A 13,076-nucleotide genomic window follows, 5' to 3' on the forward strand; every position below is an offset into this window, starting at 1 on the left:
TCAAGTTCAATGTAACATGTCATTAAGTATACCATTGTGAGGCCTGACACGGTGGCTCACGTCTGTAATCCCAGCACTTTCAGAGGCCGAGGCGGGTGGATCATGAGGTCAGCAGTTCGAGACCATCCTGGCTAACACGATGAAACCCCGTCCCTACTAAAAATAAAAAAAAAAATTAGCCGGGTGTGAGCCGGGCGTGGTGGTGGCATGTGCAGGTAGTCCCAGCTACTCGGTAGGTGGAGGCAGGAGAACTGCTTGAACCTGGGAGGCGAAGGTTGCAGTGACCCAAGATCGAGCCACTGCACTCCAGCCTGGACGACAGAGTGAGACTCCATCTCAAAAAAAAAAAAAAAAAAAAGTATATGGGTATAAAATATACATATACTTTCCCACTTTTCCAATTTCATTATTTCCCAGCAAAGAATCATTCAGGGTCTGCCTGCAAATGGCAAATGATATAGCACTTCTGTGGTCTGAAGACTCTTTTCTAGGAGGTAGAAGTGGGATTTCACTTCGGCTAGAACTTAATTACCCCAGTTAAGCCTGGACTCTGCCTCCTGCACAGGGGTGGCAGGGGGGTCTTAGAAAGGTCCTTTTTATGGGGGTGAGCCCACCCAACTCAGGCCATTCTCTGAGGCAAACTCTGCCCACCAGAAGCTTTCTTCCCCATAGACTATAACTTGAGGCTCCGGAAGGAAGAACAAAATGTGGAAACTGATGCGGTGCCAAATGATTTCTCATGATTTTTTCTGCAGCTGGGTTCTTCATTTTTCTTCACTTTTACTGAAAGATTTTTTGTGTGTGCCATCTGGACTGAGAGAATTTGGTCTCACAGTTGTCATAGGATGGATGAATTGAGGCAAACTCAAATTTCTGCTTGAGAACTCGCCAGTGATGGAAGGAGGGCTCCTGATGAGGAGGAGGGCGATTCTGAGGCCCCGGGGGCTGGAGAGAGTTCCTTTCCACCTATTTGCTTTGTAGGAGTTGGGAAGGTAAAGGACACAGAATATATTGACTTATTAACTTATTTAAATTACTTTATTTGTGAATGAGTGATGGTACAAGCTAACGTAATGAAAAACGCATCTCATTCTCTTCTGCCCTGGCCACACAGTTTCTCTCCTCAGTGGCCAAGACAATTTCTTGTGTATCTCTTTGGAAATATTTTCTCTGTCAGGCTTCTGTTTTTGTTTTTTATTCTTTTTTTTTGAGACGGAGTCTCGCTCTGTCACCCAGGCTGGAGTGCAGTGGCCGGATCTCAGCTCACTGCAAGCTCTGCCTCCCGGGTTCACGCCATTCTCCTGCCTCAGCCTCTCGAGTAGCTGGGACTACAGGCGCCCGCCACCTCGCCCGGTTAGATTTTTGTATTTTTTAGTAGAGACGGGGTTTCACCGTGTTAGCCAGGATGGTCTCGATCTCCTGACCTCGTGATCCGCCCGTCTCGGCCTCCCAAAGTGCTGGGATTACAGGCTTGAGCCACCGCGCCCGGCCTTGTTTTTTATTCTGAAAATTTAATATTTATTTAGTTTTTGAGACCAGATCTCATTCTGTGCCCAGGCCAGAGTGCAGTGGTACCACCTCCACCTTAGGTCACTGCTGCCTCACACTCCTGAGCTCTAGCAATCCTCTTGCCTCAGCCTCCTAAAGTGCTGGGATTACAGGTGTGAGCCACTCCCGGCCAGTTTTGGTTTTTTAAACACAAAGTACCGTACTGTACACACTGCTATGTATCTTGCTTTTTTCACTGAAGAATGTATCTTGGATTTCCCCTATAGTATAGATTATGTTCCTTTATTTTTAATGACTTCATAATATTTCATGATATAACTGTGCTGCAACAAATCCCTGAACATACGTTATTCTGCATTTGTAGAAGTTTATCTGTAGGTTAAATTCTTTTTTTTTTTTTTTTGAGATGGAGTCTCATCTCTGTCACCCAGGCTGGACTGCAGTGGCACGATCTCGGCCCACTGCAACCTCTGCCTCTTGGGTTCAAGCAATTCTCCTGTCTCAGCCTCCCAAGTAGCTGGGATTACAGGCATGTGCCACCATGCCTGGCTAATTTTTGCATTTTTAGTAGAGACAGGGTTTCACCATGTTGGCCAGACTGGTCTCGAACTCCTGACCTCAGGTGATCTGCCCGCCTCGCCCTCCCAAAGTGCTAGGATTACAGGCGTGAGCCACTGTGCTCGGCCAGGTTAAATTCTTAAAATAAGGAGAATGTGTATTTTTAATACTGAGATATGTCAAATTCCTTTCCATAATCCCATCAGCATCGATGAGAAAGATTTTTCTTACATCCTTGCCAACACAAGGGAGACACCGAATTTAAATTCTGACCAAAGAGATTAAGAGTTGCTTCTTTATTTTATTTCAAACACCACAGGATGCTTAGAGGTAAGCATCCTATTATTCAATTTGCATCTGAAAACAGTCACAATTCTTTGTCTTTACATTGGTTTTCTCGTCTCAATGAGGCTTAAGATAATTTGAGTGACTCTACAGGGGGAAAAAAGAACTAATAGTCAAAGAAAATCATCGTGGTTTATTAGCTTTATAAGGATTCCAAAATGCAGGGCTTTTTACATTCAGCACAAGAGTTGTTTTTGTCTTCCTGACAGTGAGCCCGTAGGGTCCTAGTGGCCAGCAGGGGGCAGCATGTACACACAGAGAGTCCGGCTGGGACGCCACCAGCTGATTCAACATACTGCAGCTACTGGACCTAGGACCTCATCAGTCAGAAATGCAAACTCACTTTGTTACCTTTACTGCCTTCTCATGGTTGGCAGTGAAGCACAAATCTCGACTAAAAGACCAGGATACATGGAAATATTCAGTGCCAACCAAGTGCAGGGTGGCATGGAATTAAGAGGGAATAAAAGGGCTGGGTGCAGTGGCTCACGCCCAAATCCCAGCACTTCGGGAGGCCGAGGCGGGCAGATCACGAAGTCAGGTGTTCCAGACCAGCCTGACCAACATGGTGGAACTCCCTCTACTAAAGATACAAAAATTAGCCGGGTGTGGTGGCGTGCGCCTGTAGGCCCAGCTACTCAGGAGGCTGAGGCAGGAGAATCACTTGAACTCAGAAGGCAAAGGTTGCAGTGAACCCAGATCACACCACTGCACTACAGCCTGGGCGACAGAGTGAGACTCCGTCTCAAAAAAAAAAAAAAAAAAAAAAAAAGTATTATGAACACAACTAAGAACAGCATCATGTTGTAGAATAGAATTTAAATTAAATATTTGGTTATTCCAGCCCCTATTTGTGCTATAAAGCACGGAAGTAACACCTTTATTGGATTCACATTATATTTCATACCTATTTTGCCAAAAAGTGCTAAAAATGTCAACTAGTTAACCCCTGAGTCTTCTGTTCCTCTAGAAACAGGATTTATTATTTTATCTTAAAAAGCAAATGAACCTGTTTCCTTAATATTAGTCCATTCAACCAGCAAATACTGATTGCATGCCAGGTGCAGTGGATATTGGGTAGACAAGACATAGCCTCTTGGGAGGCTAAGGCAGGAGAATGGCTTGAACTAGGGAGGTGAAGGTTGCAGTGAGCCACTGCACTCCATCCTGGGTAACGGAGTGAGACCCTGTCTAAAAAAAAAAAAAAAAAAAAAAGAGAAAGTGGTGGTGCAGGATTCAAATCCAGGTCTGACCCTAGAATCTACCATGTGCTGTGCCAGTCTGGTCTGAGGTCTGCACTTAGAAATTGTAGGCATTGTCCGGGCACGGTGGCTCACGCATGTAATCCCAGCACTTTGGGAGGCTGAGGCAGGCGGATCACCTGAGGCCAGGAGTTCAAGACCAGCCTGGCCAACATGGTGAAACTCCATCTCTACTAAAAAAATACAAAAATTAGCCAGGCGTGGTGGCAGGTGCCTGTAATCCCAGCTACTCAGGAGGCTGAGGCAGGAGAATCACTTGAACCCAGGAGACAGAGGCTGCAGTGAGCCGAGTTTGTGCCACTGCACTCCAGCCTGGGAAACAAGAGCGAGACTTCGTCTCCAAAATAAAAAAAAAAAAAAAAAAAAAAAAAAGAAATTGTAAGCATTGCTCCTCCCTCAGTATTCCTCAGAAGAGAAACAGCATCAAATGAGGGAGTTTTTCATACTATCTTATGAAAGCTATGAAAACTGAAAGTTATAACTTTCCACACATACATCAATTTATGCAATCAATCTGTTTCAAAATCATTCTATGCCACACTTTCTCTACAAAATGGAAATTGGCCATGTGTCTCAACAAAAAGTTCAGGATAACTGGTAAGAGTCTCAATTTGGTTTAGCGGCATGAGTTATTACTGGCTAAGTCTTTTTTTTGTTTTGTTTTGTTTTGTTTTTGAGACAGAGTCTCTCTCTGTCGCCCAGGCTGGAGTACAGTGGCGCAATTTTGGCTCACTGCAACCTCTGCCTCCCGGGTTCAAGCGATTCTCCTGCCTCTCTGCCTCCTGAGTAACTGGGACTACAGGCGTGTGCCACCATGCCCAGCTAATTTTTTTGTATTTTTAGTAGAGACAGGGTTTCATCATGTTGGCTAGGATGGTCTCGATCTCCTGACCGTGTGATCTGCCTGCCTCAGCCTCCCAAAGTGCTGGGATTATAGGCGTGAGCCACCGCGCCCAGCCATGGCTCAGTTTTTATTAGCAAAAAAACTACGAAAAACCAGGAGAAGCCGATGAATAATAGGAAGAAAGAATCACAAACCAAAAGAACTGCAAAGGAAAAATCAGGCAGTTTTCTTGAGTTTCTAGCTCTACAGGAAACAGGGTAGGGTGGAGACCTGTAGAGAAGTTTCTTACCTGGGTTGGGCCTCCAGTTGTCAAAGACCTGGGCAACACCTCCAGTAGGATGCCCAGGGGTAGCTCCTGGGCAGAGGTGAAGGGCTTTGCTCTGTGAATTATCCAGTCTCGTTAGTTGGTGATGAAATGGTTCACAAAGCACAGATCCCAAGTGCCTTTCCAGTTTTGGGAATCATTTGGAGACTGATATTCTTTCACATATCACACAGCGGCAGAGAAGGTAATTACCTTGTAGTTCCCGGCACCTTCAGTGGGAGAGTAAATATTAAGTTAGAGCCACTACTCTGAGGCAGGCAGTATTCTAACACTAATATATACAATAACTCTTTAATAACTAACTAGTAATGATGTTATTATCTCCATTTTATAGATGAAGGAACTGAGGCTTTTTGTCTCCAGCAAAATTAGCAGAGCCACGGTTTGAACTCTGGCCGTCTGTCTTTAGAGGCTGTCTTATTCTAGGAATACCACCAGTTAGTTCAACAAGCAGCTTGTGGAGGACATACTATGCTCCCTGCCTTGGAACCCGGCACTCCTGAGTCACAAACAGTCCATATTTTCACCCGGAAAAGGAATGGAGAAGCTGGGCCAGAGTATTTATTCTTTCTTTCTTCCTTTTCTTTTTCTTCCTTTCCTCCCCTCCCTCCCTCCTTCCTTCCCTCCCTCTCTCTCTCTCTCTTTCTTTCATTCATTCAGAGCTTTGCTCTTGTTGCCCTGGCTGGAGTGCAATGGCCTGATCTCTGCTCACTGCAACCTCCACCTCTCAGGTTCAAGCTATTCTCCTGCCTCAGCCTCCCAAGTAGCTGGGATTACAAGGTATGAGCAACCATGCATGGCTAATTTTGTATTTTTAGTAGAGACGGAGTTTCACCATGTTGGTCAGGTTTGTCTCGAACTCCTGACCTCAGGTGATCCGCCCGCCTCAGCCTCCTAAAATGCTGGAATTACAGGCGTGAGCCACTACGCCGGGCCAAAGTATTTCTATAGAATGTGGTACCCTGGTAAACAGGAAAGTCCACTTGTGCTCGACAGAAATTCTTGTGTTCCCAAGCACATCTTAAAGGTGCTTGGAAAGTTACTGAGCTAAAGTGACTGACCTTCAAGGCACAAACCGATTCAGTCACTATTCAGTCAACAGACCCATTGCAGATTTCATTGTCGCTTTGCTTCCCTGAAACTTACTTTGTTTTAATGAGACTGTTCTGAAAAAGTGAAATTTAAACAAATTTAGAAACTTCCTACTCTGTGGTTTGCTTTAAAGACTGAAAAATGCTTGGGCTAAACCTTAAATAAAAAGATCAAGTCTTGCAATTAAAAACTGAACCAAAAATGCTAACGAGAGTGTTCTGCAAAAGTGAATTTTAAACAAATTTTCAACCATACTAGGTTTGGTCTCTGCTATTTGCTTTAAAGACTGTAAAACACTTGGGCTAAACCTTCAATAAAAAGATTAAGTCTTGCAATTAAAATTTAAACTCAAAATACTCCACGAGTAAAATTACTTCAACTTTTATTGTGTGCTTGAAAGTTTTCACAAGATGGATAGGAAAAAAGTATTCCACCAAAATCTAAAGAGTAATGACGAATATCCTCTTTGTGCCAGTTCATTAAATTGCCTAATGGCAACTACGGATAAGTAAATGCCTTTAACCCGAACGGTTTTGCTCTTTAAACGAATGACGGGCAACAGAGACCGAAAAAGTGTATCCCCAGGAATTCGAGAATTGTAATGGTACCGCCAAGAGGGGAGGCTCCTGCCCCCTGAATAGAACCAGGGAGCAGAGCCGCTCGGGGTGGGCGGTGGGGGCTTCAGGGCCGCGGAGGTGATCCCCTCAGGGCGGGCCGTCTCCTCGCCCGCCGCAGGCAGGAGCGCGGGGAACCGAAACCCTGTAGTTTGCAGCGTCCGGCAGCGGGTCAGCGCCCAGCGAGCGGCTCCCCAGCTCCCGGGAGGATGCGGACCCGGGACGCCCCTGTGAGCTCGCTGCGCCTGGCTGACACGAGGCGCTCACAAAACAAAGCAAGGACTTCGGGGAGGGCGCGGCCGCGGGGCCGAGCGCGCAGATCGCTCCGGACCGGGGCACCGCCTGCGAGACGCGCCGACCAGCAGGGAAGGGTTCGCGCCAGGCGGCGCCCGGGTCCAGTTGGCCAGGGTGAGCGTCCGGCCCGCGTCCCCGCCACGCCCGCTGCGTTCCCCTTTCCTCTGCGGCGGGCCGAGAGATAACCCCGCCCGAGAAGCCCCGCCGCCCGCCCCCCATGCGGGTCGCACTGGAATTCGCAGCCCCTCTCTGGTCTCAGGGGCACATTTTGCAGTCTGGGTGGCAACGCACTTGCTCCAGGACCAGCTGCTGCCCCGCCGCGGCGGAGGCGCGGACTTTTCTTTTGGGGGGTAAGATGGCAGGTCCCGGGAAACAAAGGAAACTTGGGCCCGGCCCCCAGCGCGGCGTGTGAAGCTCGCGTGTGTGCCCCGGGTCCTGTGTGGAGTCGCTGGGCGCCTGTGCCAGCCTGCCCGCAGCCCGGAGCCGGCGCTGGGAAACCAGCCGGGTAACAGCAGCCGGCGGCGTCCGCCCACCTGCGGCGGCGCCCGCCCGGGGGGCTCCCTCGCGGGCCGGACCGGCGGCGGCGGTGACGGTGACGGTGGCGGTGGCGGTGGCGGCGGCGGGGGAGGGGGCGCTTGGGAGCCCAGAGCAGGGCGGGGAAGGCTGGGAGGCGGCGGGCGGCGGCGGAGGGGAGCCGGGGTGGGCGGGCGACGCCACGTCACGGCTATTGTGGCTGTCCTGGTATATAAGGTCCCGCTGGCTCGCCGCGCTCCCCACCTTGCCTGCGCCCGCCCGGAGCCAGAGGTTCTTCAGGCACCCAGCATCCAGCGAGACGCGCAGCGCACCGACGGAGGGGACATGGGCAGAGCAATGGTGGCCAGGCTTGGGCTGGGGCTGCTGCTGCTGGCATTGCTCCTACCCACCCAGGTGAGGCCCTGGCGCCCGGCGGGGCTCGAGGGCCATGCCCGGGGTGGGGGCGGGGGAGATGGACCAGGTCCCGGGGGACCGCCCTGCGCCCCTACTTCGGGCCACAGACAGGGACCCGGAGAGAATCTTGCTTAGCTGACCAGGGGAGAGGGCCATGTGGACCCCATTTTTCCACTCCCTTGCGTGCTGCCCCCTCCCGTCCCACGGCCCTGGGAACAATGCAGCTCCGCGCGCGGGCTGAGAGGACTCTGCCCCACCCCAGGTTCCACGCTGTCCCTTCCCAGGCGGCCAGGTGCCTGCTTCCCACTTTCACCCAGAGGCCCGAGGTGCCCGCAGGGATTAGCGCCTGGAGAGCTCAGGCTCCCGGGCGACGTCGTCCCTGGGTCCCTTGAGGACCCGCTTCCCCTACTAGTGTCTTCGCGCTCCCCGAGCTCTACACAAAGAGAGGCGACCGTCCCTTTCGGGGAGGGCTGCTCACGCCCATCCTCCACCCTCGGAGTTGGACTGGGGATCCCGGAGAAGCTACGGCTATCTGGCTCTTTTTAAATCCCAATCCCTGGAGGTTCGGCGCTGGAGCCGAGGCGGGGACCCTCTCCTGACGCTGCGCTCTCTGCGAGGCAATCTTTCACGTCCATTGCTTGTCATCTTAGGATCCCCATGTTATTTTAGCCCAGATTGGCTAGTTCTGGGGAGGCAGCATGGTGGGACGATTCTGTCCCGAGCCCCCGCCAGGCTTTGTCCGGGTCGCCGCTACCAGCGCCTTCTCCCCAGACCCTCTATCCGGGGAGTCTCGCCCCGGGTGCGGGTACCGGGGACCGCGCATAGCTGCCTCGAGGGTGGATGGATGCACGGTGCCGGCGAGGGAGACCGGGGGCTGGGCCTGGGAGACCCTAGCGGGGGCGGGGACGAAGAAGGTACGTTTGTCTGGGGCAGTTCGGGTTTGGAGGATGGGAGTGACGGCTCTCCAGCGCCTTCGGTTGTGGTTAATAGAGGACTGTCTTTGGGGCTTCTCCCCCAAAAGTTGGGCGCGCTGGGCCCTCCGTCCCCAGACATCGAACGTCTGGGCTCACCTGGGAGTGCAGCCTGAAAATGTGGAGCGCTCTTCCCCACCGCGGGCCGGGTAACCGTACCCTATTGTCTTCTCCCAGTGGGCTGCGCTCCCAAGCCTTCCTCAATTCTTTGATGGGGGAGGGGCGCGGCCGCGAGAACTCGGCCCCCTCCACTCCCCGCCCCATCTTCTCTCCCACCAGATTTTTTCCTCCAACATTGTGAGAAGTTTTAATAATGCGAATAAATCTATCTTGGGAGAGAAAATTTTGTTTAGTGTCAGTTTAATAAACATAAATTTTTGTTGGTATAGAGGATCTTTAGATCCTCAGATTGATACACCGGGTTTTAAAAAGCAAATATCACCTGCTGCACTAAAACTAATTGTATGAATAAAGAACAGGTTACTTTCAGGGATCCCAAACAAGGTGTCCACAACAGGCACCCTGTTTTAAGTAAATTACCATATTAATGCTTTTCTTTATTGGAAGTGCCGTTTCCTGATGGGACACACTAAATCTTGCACACAGTAGGTGCCCAATAAATAAATTTGACTTGATACAGATTTTTTTTGTTGTTGTCACTAATCTATTTTGGGTAGAATTTGTACATTTCTTTAGTCAATATTTGTTTAATGACCTTATGGATTTTACAACAAAAGGAGCTGGTGGTGATGTAGGAGGGCTTTATCTTTGGATTAATAGGCAGTCAAATGTACATGGGGCCCAGACTCTCGCCTGGTGCCACGTCCTCCCTCCCGCCTGTAATCAGAAGCCCTTGTAAACCCTCCCTTGCAGTGAGGGCTGAAAACTCCCGATCTGCCTTTGTTCCATGACAAAGGAGAGATTATCACGTGCCCTACTGGACTGTGCATTTCGTGGCTTGAAAAATCAGTGGTGAATGATGCCACTCAGACGCTGGGACACTGGGAGAACCTTGGTTCTTGGCCACAGCACTGAGCTTAGTGACCAGTGAGGCTGCTGCTGGTGAAACTTAACACCATACCCTCTCGTTGTCTTTTGTGAAATCGTTCCGACCTCATGGTGTTTTCTTGAAGTCATTCTGCCTTAAAGGAAAGACTCATTTTCTCTTTCAATTTAACACAAATATTGTGGCCATTTTTTAGAAGAATTATTTCAAATTTCAAGGGAGAAGATAAGACTGCAGTTTCCCCTTAAGGAAAAGGCTAAGTTTCCAAGGCTGTATTAAATGAGTATGTGAAAGTTACCTAGCAAATCCAGGATAGACACTGACCCAATTAATTCTAGTTCCATAAGTCTCAGTTACAATATTTAAAAATCCCCATTTTTTTGTGCAACTTTAAAATCTCTCCCTTTCTGGGAAAATAGACCTTATTGCAATGCCATTAAGTCAATATAATCTCGGAAACCGAATTAGTTAACTTGGTCCTTTTTTTCCTTTGCAAAGAAATAAAAACAAGAGTTATAGTTATTGAATAACTTTTTTGTTCTTGTTGCCACTTGGCATTTTTGAGGCATCTCTAGGTGGTTTGTTTTGAAACTAAAGAGAATGACCTTGGTGGGCTGAGCAAGAATTTAGAATTTAATGATGTTGGGTAAGAACAATGGTAAGAGAGCAATCTAAGAATATATCACCTACTTTAATTTTATATTAGAGTATGCGGAGGTAGCTGTGATGTGGAAATTTATCCATGTAACTTTTTATGTATTTTAGATTTATTCCACTTCAAGTACCACTTCTGCACCAGTTTCAAGTACCTCCTCCCAGAATACTTCGACTACCCCAAATCCAGCTAATACCACCACCAAGGCGGTTGGTGGTGCCCTGCAGTCAACAGCCAGTCTCTTCGTGGTCTCACTCTCTCTTCTACATCTCTACTGTTAAGAGACTCAGGCCAAGAAACATCTTCTAAACTTCCCCATCTTCTAAACCCAATCCAAATGGCATCTTGGCAAGGAAAAGCAGGTCTTCATTGAATCTACTAATTCCACACCTTTTATTGATGCAGAAAATGTTGAGAATCCCAAATTTGATCTGCTTGAAGAACATGTGAGAGGTTTGACTAGATGATAGATGCCAATGTTAAATCTGCTGGTGTTTCATGTACAAGATGAAGGAGAGGCAACATCCAAAATAGCTTAAGACATGATTTCCTTGAATGTGGTTTAAGAAATATGGACACTTAATCCTACCTTGAAAATAAGAATAGTAATAAAGGATGTGATTGTGGAATGGAGATTCAGTTTTCATTTGGTTCATTAATTCTATAAGGTCATAAAACAGGTAATATAAAAAGCTTCCATGATTCTATTTATATGTACATTAGAAGGAACTTCCAGGTGTTACTGTAATTCCTCAATATATTGTTTCAACAGCACTAATTTAATGCTGATATACTCTAGATGAAGTTTTACATTGTTGAGCTATTGCTGTTCTCTTGGGAACTGAACTCACTTTCCTCTTGAGGCTTTGGATTTGACATTGCATTTGACTTTTTACATAGTAATTGACATGTGCCAGGGCAATGATGGATGAGAATCTACCCCCAGGTCCAAGCATTCTGAGCAACTCTTGATTTATCCATATAGAGTCAAATGGTAGGCATTTCCTATCATCTATTTCCATTCAGCAAGAGCACTACATTCATTTAGCTAAACAGATTCCAAAGAGTAGAATTCTATTGACCGCGATTAATTTCAAAATACTTATTATTATTATTATTATTTTTTAGATGGAGTCTCACTTTGTTGCCCAGGCTGGAGTGCAGTGACGTGATCTCAGCTCAGTGCACCCTCTGCCTCCTGGGCTCAAGTGATTCTCCTGCCTCAGCCTCCCAAGTAGCTGGGATTACAGGCACCTGCCACCATGCCCAGCTAATTTTTGTAATTTTACTAGAGACAGGGTTTCACCATGTTGCCCAGGCTGGTTTCGAACTCCTGACCTCAGGTGATCCACCTGGCTTGGTCTCCCAAAGTGCTGGGATTATAGGCTTGAGCCCCCGCACCCAGCTGTCAAAACGCTTTTTATATCTGCATATGTTGAATACTTTTTACAATTTAAAAAAATGATCTGTTTTGAAGGCAAAATTGCAAATCTTGAAATTAAAAAGGCAAAAATGCAAAGGAATCAAAACCGTAAATCAAGTATTTGGGAAGTGAAGACTGGAAGCTAATTTGCATTAAATTCACAAAAACTTTTATACTCTTTCTGTATATACTTTCTTTTCTTTAAACAGTTATGGATCAGAATAGCCACATTTGGAACACTTTTTGTTATCAGTCAATATTTTTAGATAGTTAGAACCTGGTCCTAAGCCTAAAAGTGGGCTTGATTCTGCAGTAAATATTTTACAACTGCCTCGACACACAGAAACCTTTTTAAAAATAGACGCTTCCCGAAGTCTTTTGTTCGCATGGTCACACACTGATGCTTAGATGTTCCAGGAATCTAATATGGCCACAGTAGTCTTGATGACCAAAGTCATTTTTTCCCATCTTTAGAAAACTACATGGAAACAAACAGATTGAACACATCTGAAGCTGCTGTGTGTGTGAATGAACACTCTTCTGCTTTATTCCAGAATGCTGTACATCTATTTTGGATTGTATATTGTGTTTGTGTATTTATGCTTTGATTCATAGTAACTTCTTATGTTATGGAATTGATTTGCATTGAACACAAACTGTAAATAAAAAGAAAGAAATGGCTGAAAGAGCAATCTTGCATTTTAAGTTTTTCCAGTATGAGGAATACTTTGTGGGTAATCATGGTTCTATGAGCCTGTTAAAATTTTTAAAAATAATTTACAAATTTTTGGGTTTTTTTTTTTTTTGGAGAGACAGGGTTTCACTATGCTGTCCAGGCTGGTCTCGAATTCCTGGGCTCTAGTGATCTTCCTGCCTTGGCCTCCCAAAGTGTTGGGATTACAGGCGTGAGCCACCACTCCTGGCCCCAAGTCTGTTAATTTAAACCATAGGGATATACCTCAGTATTTTTCTTTTTCTTTCTTTCCTTTTTTTTTTTTTTTTTTTTTTTGAGACAGAGTTTTACTGTGTCGCCCAGGCTGGAGTGCAGTGGTGTGATCTTGGACATTTAAACTGAGGTCCAAATGACAAGACAATTGTAGGAGGATCTGAGGAAAATTCCCTGGTAGAAGGAACAGCATGTGTGAAGTCCACGAGCCTGCAGCAATTTTTCCCCTATCTGCAGGTCCACAGATCCTTTTGGTTATCTATCTATCTATCTATCTATCTATCTATCTATCTATCTATCTATCT

At 47.1% G+C, this 13,076-nt stretch overlaps 1 protein-coding gene across 2 annotated transcripts; it reads left to right on the forward strand.

The window, feature by feature from the left end:
* Positions 1-6,698: 6,698 nt before the first annotated feature.
* On the forward strand, positions 6,699-12,517 carry CD24 (CD24 molecule). Of its 2 annotated transcripts, none has more exons than XM_023205940.1 (3): positions 6,699-6,957; positions 7,594-7,770; positions 10,513-12,517. In XM_023205940.1, exons 2-3 carry the CDS (start codon positions 7,702-7,704, stop codon positions 10,681-10,683), a joined length of 240 nt encoding a protein of 79 aa, XP_023061708.1. In that variant the 5' UTR covers positions 6,699-6,957; positions 7,594-7,701; the 3' UTR covers positions 10,684-12,517. The 2 variants fall into 2 exon arrangements, with proteins under 2 accessions (XP_023061708.1, XP_023061707.1); XM_023205939.2 differs by having other exon boundaries at positions 6,820-7,193.
* Positions 12,518-13,076: the final 559 nt, after the last annotated feature.

This window comes from Piliocolobus tephrosceles, chromosome 5 (genome assembly GCF_002776525.5).
Source record: "Piliocolobus tephrosceles isolate RC106 chromosome 5, ASM277652v3, whole genome shotgun sequence".
NCBI classification, from domain to species: domain Eukaryota; kingdom Metazoa; phylum Chordata; class Mammalia; order Primates; family Cercopithecidae; genus Piliocolobus; species Piliocolobus tephrosceles.